General features: G+C 44.3%; 1 protein-coding gene across 2 annotated transcripts in view; it reads right to left on the bottom strand.

Annotated features, from left to right (window-relative positions):
• The window catches only part of RBM6 (RNA binding motif protein 6), a 104807-nt gene that overhangs the window by 70586 nt on the left and 14817 nt on the right, over window positions 1-19404 (bottom strand). For both annotated transcript variants that reach the window (XM_059716152.1, XM_006265535.4), the window contains exons 2-5: window positions 14071-14170; window positions 8958-10278; window positions 8197-8286; window positions 6980-7049 (exon numbers count right to left, since the gene is read on the bottom strand). In XM_059716152.1, the coding sequence (XP_059572135.1) occupies window positions 6980-7049; window positions 8197-8286; window positions 8958-10278; window positions 14071-14170 (1581 nt within the window). The remainder of the gene's footprint in view (window positions 1-6979; window positions 7050-8196; window positions 8287-8957; window positions 10279-14070; window positions 14171-19404) is intronic.

Below are 19404 nucleotides of genomic sequence, written 5' to 3'. Positions count from 1 at the left end.
GAGATTGGTACTATATAATCCATCTCATGCTCTCATTCATTTACTTAGAATTAATTTTGCATTTGGCAAATATTACTATAGCTGTTTAAAAGGAGCACAACTCATTAAAAGTCCTTTAAAAATAAATTTAGCTCCTCACTCTCTATTGAGCTGGTCATATGTACAGCGATCCCAAAAGCTCTGTTGGCACTAGGCACGCACACAAAAAATTGAAGCATTTACACACTAGCTAAAACAGTAAAAAAATAAAGATTGAAAAAAGTTATGCAGGAACAGTGGGTTTTAAAATTTGAGAAGATCCAAAAACTAAAAAGAGGGGATTCCCTGAAGGACAAACTTTCAGTTTCATATTTCTGCCAGTGTCAGCACCATTTCGAATTTATAGATAATAAGATAGGAAGAAATTAGGATGTGGTACAAATAGACTGGTGGTATCTTACATATCACTACAAACTCCACAACTTTCCAACCTCGGGGTAAGCACTTCCTCGTCAATCAACAAAAGAAGGTGATAGAGAATAAAATGGCATACAGTTCTTAAAGAAACACTAGATACCATGTCTTCGTGACACTAACCAAGAAAGAAAAAAACTCTGAAAAAGGTGTAATCAAAGGAGGAACCACCAATCTAGACTACTTACCCTACACTATGATTAGATCTGCCAACATTATTCTATACCATTAGGTTGGAAAAACCTCCATACCAATGTATTTGCTCAGTCCCTTTAGCCTGCCCATAAAGAGCATTCCAAAAACGCAACTTACGAGCTCAAAATCAATTGGCACTGTGGAAGGTAACAGGGTACAGTAATTTTAGCTTGGATACAAGATGCTCATCTAACTTAGTGCTGGCTTTTTTGCTGAAAGTCAATAGCACTGTAAAGCCAGTTGTCTTGATTTATCCTTCTACTCCCCCCTTTAAAAACCCCCACAGAAAGTGTTTTACTGTTTGCATACCTCATGGGCCAACAGTCTAAGGAAGAGAGCACTTGAATCCAAACAACAACAAAAATAAAGCTCTGTGTAAGGTACAGTGTTCTATGATCAGTATGTACAGAGGGGGAAATATGCCTCCCTTATTACATTTTATCATTTTTAAGATTATATTTATAAACAAGTCAAGTTGTTAATCTTAAGAATGAATAACTAACTATGCACATTTTGACATACAAACTAGTCTTGCAAAAGGCACAGAGCAGGGTCATTGATTTTGTGAGAGCTAGCTAACCTTTTTACTATATTTGTTATCTTATAACTTTCAACCAATCTGATCATTACTTATGGAAAGCCTACTTCAAATTGAATCTCGCAGGCAAGCTAAGGAAGTATGAGCTGAATGTATGAACTGTAAGGTATATAGAAAACTGGCTGGAGCAGACTCAGGGGTACTAATCAATGGCTGGTATCGAGTAGAGTGCCCCAGGGGATGGACCTAGGGCCCATTTTGTTCAATGTCTTCATAAATGACTTGGAAGATGGCATAGAGTACACCCTCAGGAAGTTTTCAAAGACACAAAGCTGGGAGGGAAGAGTAGATGCATTGGAGGGTAGGGTTAGGATTCAGAGGGACCTATACAAATTAAGAGGATTAAGCTAAAAGAAATCTCATGAGGTTCAACAAGGACAAGTGCAAAGTTCTGCACTTAGGATGGAACAATCCCATAAACCGATACAGGCTGGGGGCCGATTGGTTGGGCAGCAGCTCTGCAGTAAAGGACCTGGGGGCTACAGTAAGTTGAAGCAGTGTTGAGCCAGCAGTGTTGTCCTTGTTGCAAAGAAGGCTAATGACATACTGGGCTGCATTAGTAGGAATGTTGCCAACAGGGCAAGGGAAGTGATTATTCCCCTCTATTCAGCACTGGTGAGGCAACATCTGGAGTAGTGTGTCCAGTTTTGAGCCCCCCCCACATTACAGAAAGGATGTGGATAAGTTGGAGATGGTCCAACAAAGGGTAACAAAAATGGTGAGGGGGCTGGGGCATGTGACTTACAAGGAAATGCTGAGGGAACTGGGCTTATATAGTTGAGAGAAGAGAAGACGGAGAGGGGATTTAATAGCAGCCTTCAACTTTCTGAAGCGGGGTTAAAAAGAGGATGGAGCTAGACTGTTCTCAGTGGTGACAGATGACAGAACAAACAAGGAACAATAGTTTCAAGTTACAGGAAGGGGAGTTTAGAGTGGGTATTAGGAAGAACTTCCTCACTAGGAGGGTAGTAAAACACTGGAACAGGTTACCCAGAGAGGTGGCAGAATCTCCATCCTTAGAGGATTTTAAGACCTAGCTAGACAAAAACCTTGGCTGGGATGATCTAGTTGGGGATGCTCCTGCTTTGAGCAGAGGGTTGAATTAGATGACTTCCAGAGGTCCCTTCCAACCTCATTTCTATGATTCTATGAATGTGTTATTAGTTACTGGCAACTTCCTTCTCCCTGTACCTGCAGTAATTCTTCTTCCCAAAACATATTACCAACACAATTACGCATTTAAATTTATCAGTTTTGGTGGGACAGCAGATACACACTCAAAGAAGAATATACAACCCACTCTTAGAGGGTTTTAACATTACTTCACAGCATAATTCAAAATACTGTATTTAATCAACACCACAGCTAATGGGCCTGTTTATTACAAGTAGGTATGTGACAGAGGTTATAGCTATACTCTAACAGTTTGCCACACAATTTTGCTTTTGACCTACCTAAGCTGCAGGAGCAGTGTCCTAGTCATAAGGGTACTACTACTTCCAAATATTTGTTTTTTCAGAAAAACTCAACTGTGTGTTCAATTTCATAAACCCTCTTCAACTCAGTAATTTTTTAATTAAGTAAAATTTATTAATCTCTTTAGCTACCTGATTAGGTGTTTTATAAAGCTCTTTTGTCATAGATATAGTCAGGGCAGATGAGTCAATAGCATGGGAACCTCAAATTCTGAGATCTCCAACTACTGTTTACTCCAACAACATGGTTGAGATTAAGATTTGGGATATATGGAAAAGAAAATCTGTTAGAGTGCTAAAATAATAGAACTGCTGAAAAAGTCATGCGACCTACAATAATTCTGCATGGTTGTAAACCAGCCACTACGAAGCCAGTCTATTAAGCAATCAAGTTCCCAAAAGAGGATCAAAATACAGGTTTCAGGTGGCCCTCAAAGTAGGAGCTACTTGAAGTAGCCCCTTCCCACCACATGGATGTATTTTATAAAAAACAATTTATTTCTTGCCAAACTGATAAGGACAAAGACTGAAACAAAATGAACTTTGCAAAGAAAGTTGGCACCCTTAAGGGTAAAGAATGACCACCAGTTGGCAGTTTCAAGTATTGAATCTGTGGGGCAGTAAGTCAATTCCTAACAGCAGCAGCCGCCAGACCTGTGAAGAGAAGTCTAATTTGGAATGTATACATGATTGAAAAGTGAGATATTTCTGATAAAGGATACCAAAAAGAACCATTTTGCACATGTATAACCTCCATGCTCTGCAATTGCTGTATTTCACTGTATTTGTTTAACAGTCTTGGTGATAACCATGCTGTATCATTACCTAAAGAAAATGGAAGGGTGCAGAGAAAAACTGACGATACCCTCCGTGAATCCTGCTTGTTGGGCAAGAGCAAGCAACATCACACTGGTACATTCTATAATTCAGGGGATCACAGAAAAACTGAGAAAGCTTCTTTCAGTTTCTAGAACCAAAGATGCATTAAAAGAATTTGTTTTGTGAAATGCCTAGTGGTTCCTGGTTCTCTGCCCCTAGCTAATAAAACTAGGAAATGAATAGAGGTGTACCGAGATATCAGTCCATATCGGATTGGCACCAATAAAAGGAAAAATGACATTATAGGCCAATGGCTTTTTTTGGCCAGTGTAGCCAATAATGTCACCAATAAATGCCACGTGGAAGCACACAGCCTCAGCATACATGTAGTCAGGAATGCAGCCCAGCAGCTTGGAGAGCAGTGTTCAGCCAGTAAGTCTGCTGTGAGGGAGGGGGTGGACAGGAAGGGAAGCAGCAGAGGGGAAGGGCATGGAGGTGGGACTCCATGATGGAGGCCCCCACAGAGGGAGGGAGTGGACCAGGTGCTGCCCAGCAGGGGCAGGGCGCAGGACTGAGCTGCAGGGGATGGGGTAGAGGGTGGCTTCCCCACACTGCACACACCTCTGGAGGACGTATGTGCCCCTCGGATTAGCATGCAGGGTGAGGATGGACTGCCTGCTGTGGGCTCAGGGCCAGGGGCTGTGCCAGCCTCTTCCTGGCGGGGGGGGGGGGGGGGGGGGGGGTGTTGGGCTTGAGGTCAGCAGCAGCAGCACTGGGAGGAGGGGCTATGCAATGGGCTGTAACTCAAAATTCACTGTAGCCCCCCCACAGCCCCTCTCCCAGCACCACTGCCACCCACCCCACCCCCACCTGCCCTGAATGCAGCCCCAGCCCAGACCCCACCGGGAAGAGGTTGGCACAGTCCCTGGCCCAGAGCCTGCAGCAGGCAGCCCAACCTAGCCCCACGCACAAATCCAGAGGGCACATGCCCCCCATGGCTCCCTCAGCGGTGTGCACAGTGGCTGGGAGCTGTCCCTCCTCCTCACTCCCCACTAGATGAGCTGCCTGCAGGTCCACCCCACACTGGCTGGGCAGCGCCTGTTTCTGCCCCTGCCCCAGCCCCAGCCCCACTCCCTCCTATTGAGGGGGCCTCTATCTGCCCCCCCCCCCCCCCCCCCACAACCTTTCCTCCCAACAGATTTACCGGCCAGACACTGGTTTACAAGTTGCCAGGCTGCATGTTGGCTATCAGATTGGTATTAGCCAATATGGATGTTTAATAATAGGCCATTGGCATCGGCCAAAAAAATCTTTATTGGTGCACCCCTAGAAATTAACTGCAAATAAGTAATGAATTGACCCCAAGGACTCAAAGTGCTCAGTAAACAACCTAAACTCACAATAAAACAATGCAGCAGCAAGCACAGAAACTTTTACCTTTTTCAGGGTTACAATGATCACCCCCGCTAGTTACAGACCACCCCTGCTAGTATGATTCCAACACAGGGGTGGGCAATTATTTGGACCCAAGAGCTACATGGACAGTTTTGATGCGCTGTCTGTCACCAGCTGGATCAGCACCCCCCCCACCCTCACCACAACTCATCAAACTCCCTGTGGGGCTTTGAGTGGGCAGGGAGCAGGACAGATGTGATCAGCTCCCTACACACCTTGCCCTGTTGAGGGGGAGGGGAGATATGGCAGGGGTACATGGAGGGGGCATGTGCATGTGTGGAGGTGCTGCCTGGGAGCCAGCCAGGGGTAAGGGGAGGGAGTGGGAAGTAGGGGGCACATGCAGCAGAGATCACCCAGTAGGCAGCTGGACTCCACATGGGGCCAACCCCTGCTTGGGGCAGCCTGTACCATGCTCCCGCCCACAACCAGCCAGCCACAAAACAGCTTCTGACAGGGCTGTTCCCAATGCAACCGCAGCCAGCTGGGCTCACATTGTCACTGGGAGGCAAGGGGAGCAGACCAGCACCCAGCTGCTGCAGCCACACCAAGAACAGCCCCACTGGAAGCTGCATGCACCGGCTGGAAAGCAGGCCGACAGGGCTGTTCTGCTCCCCTCACTTCCAGCTGTAACTGCTGCTGCTGCCATGATATTCCAGGCAGGCCTGGGGGAAACTTCAGCTAGGCAGATCCTGCACAGCATGTGGGGCTCTGGCTCCAGCTCCCAGCTGCCTTCCACCCATTCACAGGTGGCTGCTTATCATGCCAGGTGGGAGAAGCCGGTGGAAGGCAACCAGGAGCTACAGCCAGAGCTCCATATGCTGGGCAGGAGCTGCCCAGCTGAAGCTTCCCCCACACCTACCCAGAGCAGCGTGGCACGGCAGAAGTAGCAGCTGCAAGCAAGGGTAGCAGGACAGCCCCGCTGGCCTGGACACCAGCCAGTGTGTGCAGCATCTGGCAGGGCTGTTCCTGGTGCAGGTGCAGCTAGCTGGGTGCTGCTCTGTTCCCCTCATCTCCAGCAGCAGCTCCTTCTCTCACTCCTGCCCCTGCTCCGCTGGTCTGGGCAGGCAGATTCAGCTGGGTGGTTCCCGCTGGGGGTGAGGGGACCAAAGCAGCACCTGGCTGCTGCACGGGCAACAGCCCTGCCAGAAGCTGCACACTGGCCAGGGCCTGGGCTGGCAGGAGTGCAGCACAGGCTGCTCTGGCAGGAGTGGGTGAGGCTTTGCCCCATTTCAAACACTGTGGGGGCACCTACAGGCTGGATCCAGCCCATTGGCCTTTTTTTGCCCATCCCTGTTCTAACATCACCCTCAATCACTTATGTTCATCATTCTCAACCATTGCACTTCCTTGTTTCTACATTTTTCTCACCTAGAAAGGAACCTTTTAAAAGATTTCCTGTGCAAAACTCCTCTGAATACAAGTGAGAAGCAAAGCAATGTGAACCAAAACAGATAGGTAGAGATGAGGAAATCTATCCTGACCCAGTACTTAGAGTGATTAAAAAAGTTAGGTTTTGTCCCAAGTTTCACATCTATGAGATGTAACAGCTGTATCCATCAACATTACAAGGTCTTATGAGAAGACTACTATTTGTAGAGAATTTTTTCCAGAGGTCAATGCCTCATGAACAGGAAAAAATATTGCCCAATAACTAGTTTTATTAGACAACACTACCTGGTGTGAAAAGTTATTTTAACTGTGATAGGGTTCATCAGAACAGCCTTGGTGCACTTTGTCACTCCCAGTCTAGCCCCTATGGCTAGTGTGGAACTAGTGCAGGTGCTTAACCTCAGAAGTACCACATCTGTGACTGATGCCATCAATCCTGAAGGTAGCAAGTGGACACACTATATGACTCAGTAGGTACTGTGGATTTAAAATGTTTGTGTGGTTATGACATCAAGGAGTTAAAAAAAAGAAAAAGAAAAAAGAAAATCTAAGTGAGCACCAGTCTTGTAAGTGTTGAAAAAGTCCACACACTCACCTGAACAGTAATCTTTCAGGCGCAGGCCTTTCACACGCGTTCCATCAGGCCCCCGGAAAGCACTGAGAATCTATAGGAAAAAAGTCCCAAAAATCTGCATCATTCAAAAACAAATACCAAAATATAGACTGTTCTGGAAAGGCAACATATTTACAATGCAGTACTACCTAACACATTCTACGATTTCTATTAGTTTTGGACAAGTGTTCTTGGACATGGTCTCCCAAGTCCCCTTCAAATCTGCGAACTGCTTTGTGAAGATGAACACGGCTGAAATCTGTTTTAGCTACAGTGCAAAAGGTTTGTTACATAGTGTTATGTTGGTTTTAATCTCCTCAATGAACTGCAATCCTCCCCTGACCACTTCTTTTACATTATTAAAATCAGTGATTGCTCATCATCTTTGAGACAGTTTGGGTCTTGATAGGGTCTCTGATGAAAGAGTCTCAGCAAAGAAAATTCTCACAAATTCTCAAGGTAGCCAGATCTCTGTAATTGCCTGACCATCACTGAAGGTCTAAGCAAAGAGTGTTAAAGATACCAGGTCCAGTGTTCGGAATAACTGTAAAACATATCATGGGACAAACTAAAAGCGTTACGGAGGTAATTTCTGCCACCTCATAGAAGCAGTGTTGGCTTTTTTACTACAATCAAATACAGTACAAGATAGAAAAAGACATCTCTATATTAGCAGTTTCTAGCTATTCACTATGGAGCAGCCTGTCACTCCCTTGGACATTAACTGCATTGATGACTAAGACGAATGTAAATGAAGGAGGCAGCCTTGAAAGAAAGGGAAATTAATGCCTTGGGACCACCAAAATGGTTTAAACTATCAAGCCAATATTAATTACATTTCCCCACCTGTGAGAGAACAGGAATTTAACTTCTACGCACCACTCGGTCAAATCAGAACTACCTATAATTACTACTGATCATCTCTGAACCTGGATAGGAAAATGTGGAAAATAAACCTGAGGAGATGAGGTAAGCTGTACTCAGCACATCACTTAGAAACAAAAGACCTGAAAATTTTAGACTGGTAATTTTGGGCTTTTTGTTTTTGTTCTGTTTAAAAAGATATAAAGATTTTCTTGGGGGAAGACGAGTAAGTTTGTTTCTGAATATGCGAGTAAGTATCTGCAATACATAGGAGGGTAAAACCCCTTTTGCTACATGGGTAAATAGATTTTGGAAGTATTAAAACAATGACTTACATCATCCTTTGTGGCAGATTCAGGCACTCCTCCTAACCGAATGAGTTTGCTTGGTTTTACATCTTTGGGACAGGTCCTGTAATCTTGGTCCTTAAGGTTAGAAATCAAGATGGTTTGACAAATAAGGCATACTTGTCCAAAAGACAAAATAGCGAACGGTAAAGTAGAACAAAATTCTAACACAAGGAGCATAATGAAAATTCCTCAGACCACCTTTTCAAAGTAATGTTATTTTTTAGATTTAGGCAGCCAACTGGGCAACTTACTCTAGCTCTTTAGGGAGATCCGTTTCAAATGGATTTTAGATTATAGGATCAAATGTCATTGTCTCAATCTAATCTGAGCAAACATTTGCCTACATGCTAACTAATTCAGAATAATCAGTCACTGCCAAGTGTCCCAAATCCTGAAAAGATCATAGGACAATAAAAAACAATGTTAACGAAAGGTAGGCTATTTGTTGTCTGTCTTTTACGTGCTCCCCATAAGTTAGACATTTAGACACTGAAAGCCGACTTCTTTTATTTATTTTGACATTACTTTGAATAAATTAAATATGGATGAGAAAGAGGTTTCATAGAAAAGGAGCAGGTGCAGAGAACTGGAGAGTGAAGCAGCTTTCAGAGAAAGTAGGAAAAGTGGGATACAGCTGTCAGCATAGGACATAAATAGAAACTCTCCCCCATTCTTTAAAGCATGCAAGGAAAAAGTAAGAAAAAGAGAGATGGGTTATGGCTCAGAGTTTCAATAAAACCACATACCTGAAGGTCTTGCCTAGAATCTTTGCTGGGTTTTCCTTCTGTAAAGGACTTGCCGTGCTCATAATCAAACAGTTGAACCCCCGCCACCCGGTGATCTACATCTCCGTACTCGATGTTTCTGTAGTCTGTATCTTGCCTTCCAAGGAAATCCAGGTCACCTTCTCCCTTTACTTCAAGGCTAGACTCGCCTCCTTGCTGCTCACCCCCAGAAAGCTGCTGCTTGTTAGCAAAGTTCTGAGGCACCTCATCCTGGTCCTGAAGTGTGGGAAGAGGCCCATGGCTACTCTGGAAATCGAGTGGAGTTTCAGTTTCAAGACCCAGTCCAAGGGACTCCTCTTCTCTGGCTCTTGGCTCGGAAGGCTGAAACTCTCCTTTTTGTCCACCAAAGGAAGGTCTGTCTAGAGTAGCAGACTCCTCTCTCTTGTTGCCACTTGTACCAGAGGGCTCTCTGTCTGCTAAAGGTACCGTAGACTGACTCTGCCTAAAATCTGTAAGACTTGGGTTGACAGGGGGCATCTCCCTGTCTGTGAAATCCATAGAAGCAGCAACATCCCTGCCCCTAAAATCCTGATCAGACCGGGACCTGTGCCTATTTCTGAAGTCTGAAGGTGGTATATTCCTGTTTCTGAAATCCAGATCAGATGTACCCACGCACCTTAAGTCCGAATCAGGTACATCTCTATTTCTAAAATCTGAATAGGAATGGTCTCTGCCCCTGTAGTCTAACTCAGACATGTCCCTTACCCTAAAGTCAGAATGAGATCCGTCTCGACCTCTGAAGTCCAGATCAAATGAACTCCTACCCCTGAAATCTGATGGGGGTTCATCTCTTCCCCTATAATCCATTGTATGTGATTCCCTATCTCTGTAATTCATACGAAATGCCTCCCTATTTCTATAATCCATTGAAGGAATGTCCCCACCCCTGAAGTCCATATGTAGCCCCTCCCTATGCCGGAAGTCTCCTGAGTACATTTCCCTGCCCCTGAATTCAGAAGCGGGAGGTTCCCTTCCTCTGAAGTCCAGCTGTGAATCAGCTCTGTTTTGAAAGTCACATGGTGGGAAATCTCTGCCCCTGAAATCATGATGCCCCTCCCCAGCTCTGAAGTCACTACGTGGTCCATCTCTACCTCCAAAGCTGAAAGAAGTTTCCTCTCTGCTGGCAAACTGAGGATTGAGGTGGCCTGTGACTGCCTGGATATCAAAAGGAAGTGATTCTCTGCCAGAGAAGTTGCCAGAGTGTCTTTCTTGAGCAAGACTATCAAGGGAAGGAGGATATTCCCTGTTCCACCCGGGAGCAAACCTTTCTTCTTGGCTCCCACTGTAGAAATAAAGACAGTATTATTCATAACGCGCTCAGAGTCTGCAATCTACACAGCAGCACATTCTTCTCTAACCCTTTATAGAGTTGTGTAACAGTCTAAGATCCGCAGAAGATATTGATGTTTGGCAGTTTAAGATGAGGCAGCATACGACAGTTGTGAGAAAGAAAACTCGCGTGCTCCCATTTCACCACAATTTCCAGAAGCACTCAACAGGAAATACCTGCAATATTAATGAGTTAGTGATGGTAGCAATTGACAGTCCTAAACTGTATATGGCTAGGGAGCTGTGCAAGGTTCCCTCAAGTAGTACATTTGTGTAATCATCATCAGTACAATGCTAGAGGAAACTGGCCAGCTTTGACAAAGTTCTCTCACCACCTCTACAAATGGTTAACTTTCTAAAGCACCATGAGACATTCAGAAGTGAAGGTTACCTAAACATCTTAATATGCTCTACATGCTAATTTATCTTTCTTGCTGTATCTTTTTGCCATATTGTATGATGCAGAGGACCCATAACTCATGCTAATTTCACTAAGATATTTAAAGGTACCAAAGACTAGGAACAGAGCAGTGGTCAGATGCAAAATTGTACAGCTTCCTTACAATATCATGCTAGCTTCTGTGCATCCAATTCTAGTATGCAGGTGGTACTGTGGGAGCTAATGATCCCTACATAATAAGATCCTCAGGGAGGTTTATTCTCAACATCTCATTCAGTTTTATAATCAATCCAGTAGATTTTACTGCAATACAGAGCACTTTAGTCAAGTACAAGTCCCTCACACATACACGCAAAAAAAAACCTAATAAAAAATAATAATAATCAAGAAAGAAAGTATTTCAAGACTTTAAAAATAGTCCCAGATCTTGATCATTCACCAGACACTTCTTTAGCCATCTTAGCACATTGAGTTCTTTTTAAAAAGTTAACAGTGACAAAATTATTCACCAATAAAATGTGCAATGACACATCTGAACTTGGCCATTAGAATTATCATATTGAATGCTAATACAAAAACAAGGATTATAACTTGAATCAGGGACAAGGGTGGAATTTTCTAGCACTAAAGAATAATAATGTTTAAATTTGTTGAAAATAAAAAATCATCAATAGTGCTCTGACAGTGCTAATTACAGGCCAAAGATATGTGCAGTTACATTTGAAGTACATAAGGGTGAAATGATTTCTCAGTATTCTTTACTTCTAACTATTGCTTCAGACAGTAACAAGGATACTCAATCCCCTTGGAGATCCCAGGAGCAATTTCAAGTGTGAAATAATGTAATCAGTGGATTCATATTCAGGGAAAATGTGCTGGACAATATAAACAAGTTCACCAGAATGAAAAAAAGAACTATGTACTAACAAATAAAAAAAAAAAATCTGTCTAGATTCTGCAGCCTCCTTTTTCTTACCCAATGTCCCATTTTCAAGATAGGGCACAAAAACAATCAAAAGGAATGCAAAATGAGGGAAGTGTTCTATTGTGCTGGTCCTTCATGGCTGAGGACAGCTCCAACATCCCTAGGACTCTTATTGTACACCCAAATCTTTAGCTTTGTGCTCTGAAATTTCTCTCTCTAGTATTCAGAGTAGCCTAAACCCTCAATCCACACAAGAGACTTAACAGAAGTTATGAAACTGCAGGTATATGTAAAACTAAGAAAGACACTGTGATCCAAGAGGATCCACATTATATTTAAAATTCCCAGAGGTCTTAGCAACATCTAGAGTCAAAGTCAGGTGTATATTAAAGCCCACAGACATGTATATCTTCCTTAAATTTAAGGATATTTTTTGGAAATTGGCAATGAGTGGAGCAGAAATGTTAGAAACAGTTATCCTTAGAGGAAAAAAAAAAAAAAATCAGTAAGACTTTCCAGAAAGCTGGAACAAAATGTTGTGCTAGAAAACAAGCAGCTTAAGCCAGTGTTGGTGCCTGAACAATATCTTAGACATCATGGAAAAAATAGTATTTCACAGCAAGATGAAGAGGAAATTCTGACAAATATCTGAATGCAGAGCATTCCCATTGGGGAGGTCCACAACATGTTAAAATTTGCCAGAACAAGTTTCAGCAAACACCATTCAGCAAGCACTGTGGGCTTTTACTTCATAAGGTGCTACTTCTCCAATCAAATGTGGCGTTTTTACACGTGCTCCGGGGTGTGTCTGGGGGGGAGGAGGGGCAATACTTTAGAGTGGCTCCAAGAGCCACTCTAATTAAAGCACCCACAATGTCTCGTGTATCAGTGTCCCTGTGCTTCAAAATACCAGCTGGAGTGCTTTAACTAAAGCTCATTCAATGAGCTTTAGTTAAAGCAGTCCTGCTGCCATTTTGAAGCACTGGGACACTGATGCATGAGACATGGAGGCTGCTGGAGGCACGCTAATTAGCACGCTCCAGCAGACTCTATTAATCTAGATTTGGTTAATTGAGTCTGCTCTGATGCATTGTAATTACAGCGTGTTGGAGTGGCCTCCCTGCACAATTACAGGCACCCATGGAGATCATGACCATAGCTGAATGGCTGACTGGAAAAGTAGTGATATTTGAAATAAAAGCCACAGCAAGCACTTAGAACAGTGGTGGGCAAAATATGGCCTGGAGGCCGGATCCAGCCCACTACGGGATTTTGTCTGGCCCACAGAGGGTCCCTCCCAGCCTAGATACGGGGGGCAGCCCAGGCCATGGTCCATGCAGCCAGTCCCGCTGCTCCCAGGTACACAGAGGGGCTGAAGCAATGCAGTGGCCAGGCTCGCTTTCTGGCAGCCCTGGCCGTGGAGGCAACAGCTCCTTCCAGCTGCTGCGGCTGCCAGACCCAGGCCCAATGTACCCCACACCCACCACCAGGGTTGGGACCTGTGTAGGCAGTGGGGGCAGCTGGGCCAATGGGATGGGGCCGCAGGTAGGCAGGGAATGGTGTTCGGGAGCAGAATGAGCAGCCAAGGCCAGGATTGCAAGGTGGTGACACAGCGTGGCTGGCATCGAGCCACAATCCACTTCCACACATCCCTGCAACAGGTATGGGTACTGCAGGCAGGGGCATGCAGGGAGCAGATTGTGGCTCTGCCCTGGGTTCCAGCCCCACACTATGACTGCCCCAAGATCTCGGCTACAACCCGACACAGCTCCCTGCCAGCCTGAGGCCCCAGCGTGGGTCCCAGCCAGTCTCCATGGAGACCCTGGGATCGCTGGGTGGTGACAGTGTGGGGCTGGGGGCCAGAGTGGAGCCCCAATCTGCTCCCCACATACTCCTGCCCACAGAACCTACACTGGTCTCAGGGGCGTTCAGGCAACAGACTGCAGCTCTGCCACGGGGCCCTGGCCCCACACTGTCACCAACCTGTGATCCCAGCACCACCCCAACCTATCCATCCTGCTCCCAGATGCTGCTCCCCACCTGCCTGCAGACCCATCCCAGCCAAGCACCCCAGGAGTTTTGGTGACCTGTTGCATGCTGGGGCGTGCTGACCCGGCCCACAACGGCTCACCAAAACTCCTTATGTGGTGCACTGGCCCAAATAATTGCCCACCCCTGAATTAGAACATCTCTGTGATTCTGCAGAACTTTTTGCTCCAGCTCTGTGCATCCCGGGGATACTTTGCAAACCCTCATCTCCCTGAGTGGGGGAGAGGAGTGGTTAGGAACCTGTCACTTTGTTATACAGTAATACCTGGATGCTTCAGACAGAACATAATGAATGTCACAGCCCACACTGGTTTAAACATTTCATTAAAAAAAGCACCCTTGAAATATAAAGTCCAAATTCAAATACTTACTGGAAATGGCCCATTCTGTTGGCTGGTCGAGGGTCCCCCCACATGTTTCCCTGTCTTCCAGAAATGGAAACTCTTTCCAAAAAAAACCCAAACACAGAACCTGTAGGAAAAATATCCATCAGCCATTAGACAAGGAAATAAACCTAGAAAACTATCACCTGAGCAATGTAAATATTTTTGTATCTGAGCCCCACCCCACCTCCCAGGGACAAGGACAACAGTCCCACTGGCTGTCTCCTACAGCCCCTGGCTAGGGCATCTTACAGCAGGGGTGGGCAATTATTTTGGCTAGAGGGCCACTTCACGACTTTTGGTGAGCTGTCGAGGGCCTCAAAGGTAGCCCGACCCCTGGATAGGTGCCCCGCCCCCTGGTCAACTCCTTGAGACCTCAATTCCCGCCACCTAAACCCTGACCGTTGCCACCAGAAGTCCCTCCCCTTGCCCACAGAAGTACTCCTCTTGGGAGGGGGGTTGCCATCTTAGAACCAGAAAAAAAACCAAATTATATACTATAAATCAAATGTCCACTATATTTTAATTTTATTTCAAAAAATATTTTTCCCCGATTGGTGTACATTTGCGTTGTGCATATAGAGGCGATTGCATAATAGCTCAAAATGAAGTTTTACTCTTGTATATGGTGGGATAGAAGGGTGGGTGGGTGGGTGTGTGTGTAGGCATGGGGGGGTGAGGGCGCTGGGTCTGCGTATGGATGTTTGGGGGTTGTGAGGGGTGTGTATGGCATGTGTGTGGGGTGGGCACATGCGTACGGTGGGGTGTGTGGGGGTCCCCCTGAAATGCTCCCCACCTCAACTGCACACAGCCACTGCCACAAGCAGTAGCAGCAGGCCCTTGGGGCACTCAAAGCCCATGGCAGATGGAGTGCCCAGGCAATGTACAGTCCCGGAGAACCCCAGGACTGCACATGGCTGCCCACCAGATCCATTGCAAGGGACTTGCATGGAATTCCCAGGTTCTCCAGCCAAAACCCCATGCAATGAAGCCATTGGTGCATGTTGTGGGGCTCGGCCAGGGCAGCAAAGAGAGGGACAAAGCTCCCCGCAGTTCCCCCATGACCTGCACATGGCAGCTAGTGGGGCTGGGCAGCTGGCTCCATCATGCAGGGCTTCCCGCCCCTCCTCCCTCCCCCCCAGAGGTGTGCAGCTCGGGCAGAGAACTCAGGAAAGCTTTTTAATCAAGCTTTGTGGACAAAACGTCAAAGAAGATCAAGAAAAAGCAGATGAGACATTAGCTCAAGCTATATGTGCAAGTGGTACACCTCTTTCCATAACTGAAATAAAAAATGGAAGGAACATTACAAACTAATTCGCCCATCATATAAATTACCATCATGTTATTGCTTATCACATTCTCTCTTAGATAGAGAGTATGACAGAGTTCAAACAATGGTTATTCAAAGGATTGGTCAAGCAGAATCACTGACTCCGATGTCAGATGGATGGACTGATATACAAGGAAATCCTTTATTGAACATTATGTTAGCAACACTTGAACCAATATTCTGAAAGCAACTGCTACCAAATCTTATAGTCATACAGGTGAATATATAGCCAAATTACTGAGTGAAGAGACTGAAAGTGCAGGTCCCTCTAGGGTAACTAGAGCCTTTGTAACTGGTAATGCAAATAACATGAAAGCTGCATGGCAAATGTTAAAGATAAAGTATCCTCATTTAATAGTATTTGGCTGTCTTGCTCATGGGTTGAATCTTCTGGCAAAGGAAATAATAACTGCAAATACAGCAAAGACAATATTGGCAAACTGCAAAGCAATTGTGAAGGTATTCAACAATCATCATGTTGCTAATCAGACTTTGAAGAAATAACAGAAAGAGAAGTAGGGGAAGGAAAGTGCACTTTTACTGTCAGGAGGAACTAGATGGGGCTCAGCTACAAAGTGTTTACAGGCAGTCCTCAATTTAAGACGTTTCGAGTTACAGCAAATGGCACTTATGACATTTATAAATTGACACTGTTTCGACTTTCTGATATCAGTTTCGACTTCACAACACTTGATCTGACGCAATGCCGCACCAGAGAACAAGTTCACTGCATTACCCATCTCCCTAGAGAACATCTGTCCAAACTTCCTTGGACACTTTCTTTAAGAAAGCAGACAACACTCCAGAAAAACCTGGAGCCAAGACTCCTGAGAAGACTCTAGCCAAGAGCCCTTCAAAAAGTCCAGCAAAGTCACTTCAAACAAGTTCTTCCAAATCAATATGATTGCTGTTTACAATATAAATACATTAATGTATTTGAGATGAGTATAGCTAATTGATTGAATACAAAATGCTAGGTTATTTTTGGTGAAAATAGGGTATCAGTCCTTGGTTCAGGAACCACCCCCCATTGATAACATTTTTCCTATGGGAAAATCGGTTCTGAGTTACAACATTTTAACTTAAGATGTGGCTTTCAGGAACCAATTGTGTCATAAGTCCAAGGACTGCCTGTACGTAGTTTGCTGCGTGCAAAGAACTGCTTACAGTGTCCTTCAATAAATGACACAGTATCCCAGATTATTCCTGTGAACATTCAAAAACAGATTCTTGACAGTGATGTGATCTTAGTTCGACTTCAAGGAGCATTCAATTTACTACTACCAGTTTCCATGGCTATTAAGAAAGGTGAAGGAGATACACCAAGCCTTTCAAATAGTCCAGAGATATTCAGACAACTGAATGAAAATCTAATTGGGGTTTTGCCTTCTTCAACTCTATCCAAAAAAGTAGTAGTACAAATGTTTACTAAGAGATCTGAGTTTTGTTCTCATCCAGTTCATCTGGCAGCAAACCTTTTGGACCCTCAACCCAGAGGACAACATTTATCAGAAGATGAATTATCTACTGCTCTCAGTACAATTATAGAAGTAGCTAAGAATGGCGCAACATCAATGAAATAGCTATGATGACACATTGCCGAGTGCCACACAAAAGAAAAACTTTGGAGCAAAGACATCATTTGGTGGGCAGCAGAGAATACGTCTCCTCTCACATGGTGGAAGGGATACTGTAACACCCAACTTGTCCAGGATTGCTCTAAGGATCCTAAATATTCCACCAACAGCAGCTTCTTGTGAACAGAACTGGACCTGGTCCTGGCCAAAGGGGATGTTGTGAATGGAACTGGAAGGCTTTCAGCTCAACCAAGACAAAAAGGAGGAATAGACTAACAAATGAACCCACTGCTAAGCTTGTTTCTATTTCTCATAATCTCTTGCTTCTGGAGAATCAGTCAGGAGCACAATTAGTGAAGAAGATGAAGTGTGATGATAAGTTACCCTTGCCCACAGACTCATTGGTAAAACCATCCTTTAGTGAAAGAACATGTGGTTCAAGTAGTTCTGAATCAGATTTGCCTCAAACTGACGCTGAAATGGAACTAATAAGTTGTGTAAGTGATTCTACAGATAGTGACAATGAAACTGGAGGTGCTGCAGTGACCTCAGTGGAAGAGAGTTAAACTCTGTTGAAGTAGATGAGTGGACAACCACAGCATGTCATGCACAGTTCTTTGCAAATTAGTGTATGAACAGTTTTCAGGGTCTTCATTTTTTTTCTTAAATGTAAACAAAATGCAAGGGAAGTCCATGCTATTGTGTATGTCTTTTATTACAAGTATTACAATAAAAATGTCTTTCCACATAAAGCTTTAAATTTGTTCGAATATAACATTTAAACCACATTAAGTGTGCTGTACTTATTTTTTCTCCCTAATCAAATATTTCAGTTCAAATACTGGTGGCTATTGGGACATAAAATTAACATGGCAGTACCTTTTTAGTTTTGTTTAAGTCAAATAAATACGCTACATCAGATCACACTCTATTTAGGGCATTGGAAATTTTTCCAGAAAACCCACATCTCTGCTGATTGGTATGGACTGTGGAGGTTTTTCCCTTCCTCTGTAGTGGGGTCCATGGCCCTCTCTCCAGGATCTTTTGAGCATGTACTGACAACATTTCATAGAAGCAGGACATTGGCTGCCATGGTTCCCCTGCTTTACCTGTGGCAGGTGAGGGTGTGAGAACTGTGTTGTGTTAGGGTTGATGGTAGGTCGTATGTAGTGTTTATACTGTGGACTGTATAGGATGGTTTGGATCCTACCTCAGGCAGGGGGCTGGGCTAAATGACCTGTGGAAGTACCCTCCAGCCCTATTTTTCTTATGATTCTACAATTGCCTCAAAGTAGTCATGGGGGATAAACTTATCCTAGCTTACAGCCTCCCAACCCCAATCTTTCTCAAGCAACAGGCCACCTAACTTCCAGTCTCACCAAGGCACGATGCCTTGCAATGGACCCAGATGCTTTCTGTGCCCCAGCATCAATACAGATTGCATCATCACTGGACCAAATAACATGGATTAAAACATCCAAAGTTCATTCACTTACAACTCCACCATTGTCATATATGCCATCACTTGCTTACAGTGCCCCTCTGCTTTCTACATTGGACAGATGGTGCGATTCCTACATGACACAATGAATGAACACAGATTTGACATCAGCTGCAGAAAGGCATGCTGGCCTGTGTCAGAACACTTTAATCTCTCCGTCACTGACAGGCAGGTGGCTGTTCTCAGACAACAAACTTCTAAAAACTGATTTGAATGGAAAACTGCAGAACAATAAACACGATCAACAGGCTGGACTGCATTAAGCATAGTTTAAATGGGAACTTTGTTTTCTTATCCCCTTACCTGGACTAGCTTTTTGTGACTACTTTGTTCCTATGGGTTTACTGCTTGTTTGCTTGCCTTTTCAGCACTGTCCCCTCCCACTGCCTTGTCTCTTGCATTCAAATTTCCTCGCATCCACTGCTTTGTGCAGGTCTTTTCACAGTATCTGATGAAGTGAGCACAGGCTTTCATAGGCTGAAGCTATCTCTCTCTACTTTGACTAGTCTATATGGTGCAAATGTACCCTGCCTTCCACCCATGAATGTAGGTGAAGTATTAATACAAGTATTAGCTTACATAGGTACAACAATTAAACTTCTCCTTTCATGCTCGGTCTCAGCCACTCATATTTTTAACTGGCCTGTCAATATGGTATGGAACAGCAATTTAATATGCAGTTGATTAACATCACTAATAGCAGTGTCTATTACTGTGACATTTACATCCAATTATACAGGAGAAAACACTAGAAGTCTAAAAATCACTAGAGCCACAGCTTTATTAAAAATAACAAAAACCAAACAAAAACAAAACCAAGACAGACAAAGCATTTCCATTTTAACGATCTACCACACGCACTTAAAATACTGTATTTACTTGAATGCAAAATTAGGTTTTCTTTCCCCACTTAA

The sequence above is a fragment of the Alligator mississippiensis genome, chromosome 12 (assembly GCF_030867095.1).
Source record: "Alligator mississippiensis isolate rAllMis1 chromosome 12, rAllMis1, whole genome shotgun sequence".
NCBI lineage: Eukaryota > Metazoa > Chordata > Crocodylia > Alligatoridae > Alligator > Alligator mississippiensis.
The sequence above is the reverse complement of the archived record's forward strand: the minus strand, read 5'-3'. Positions and strand labels throughout refer to the sequence as shown.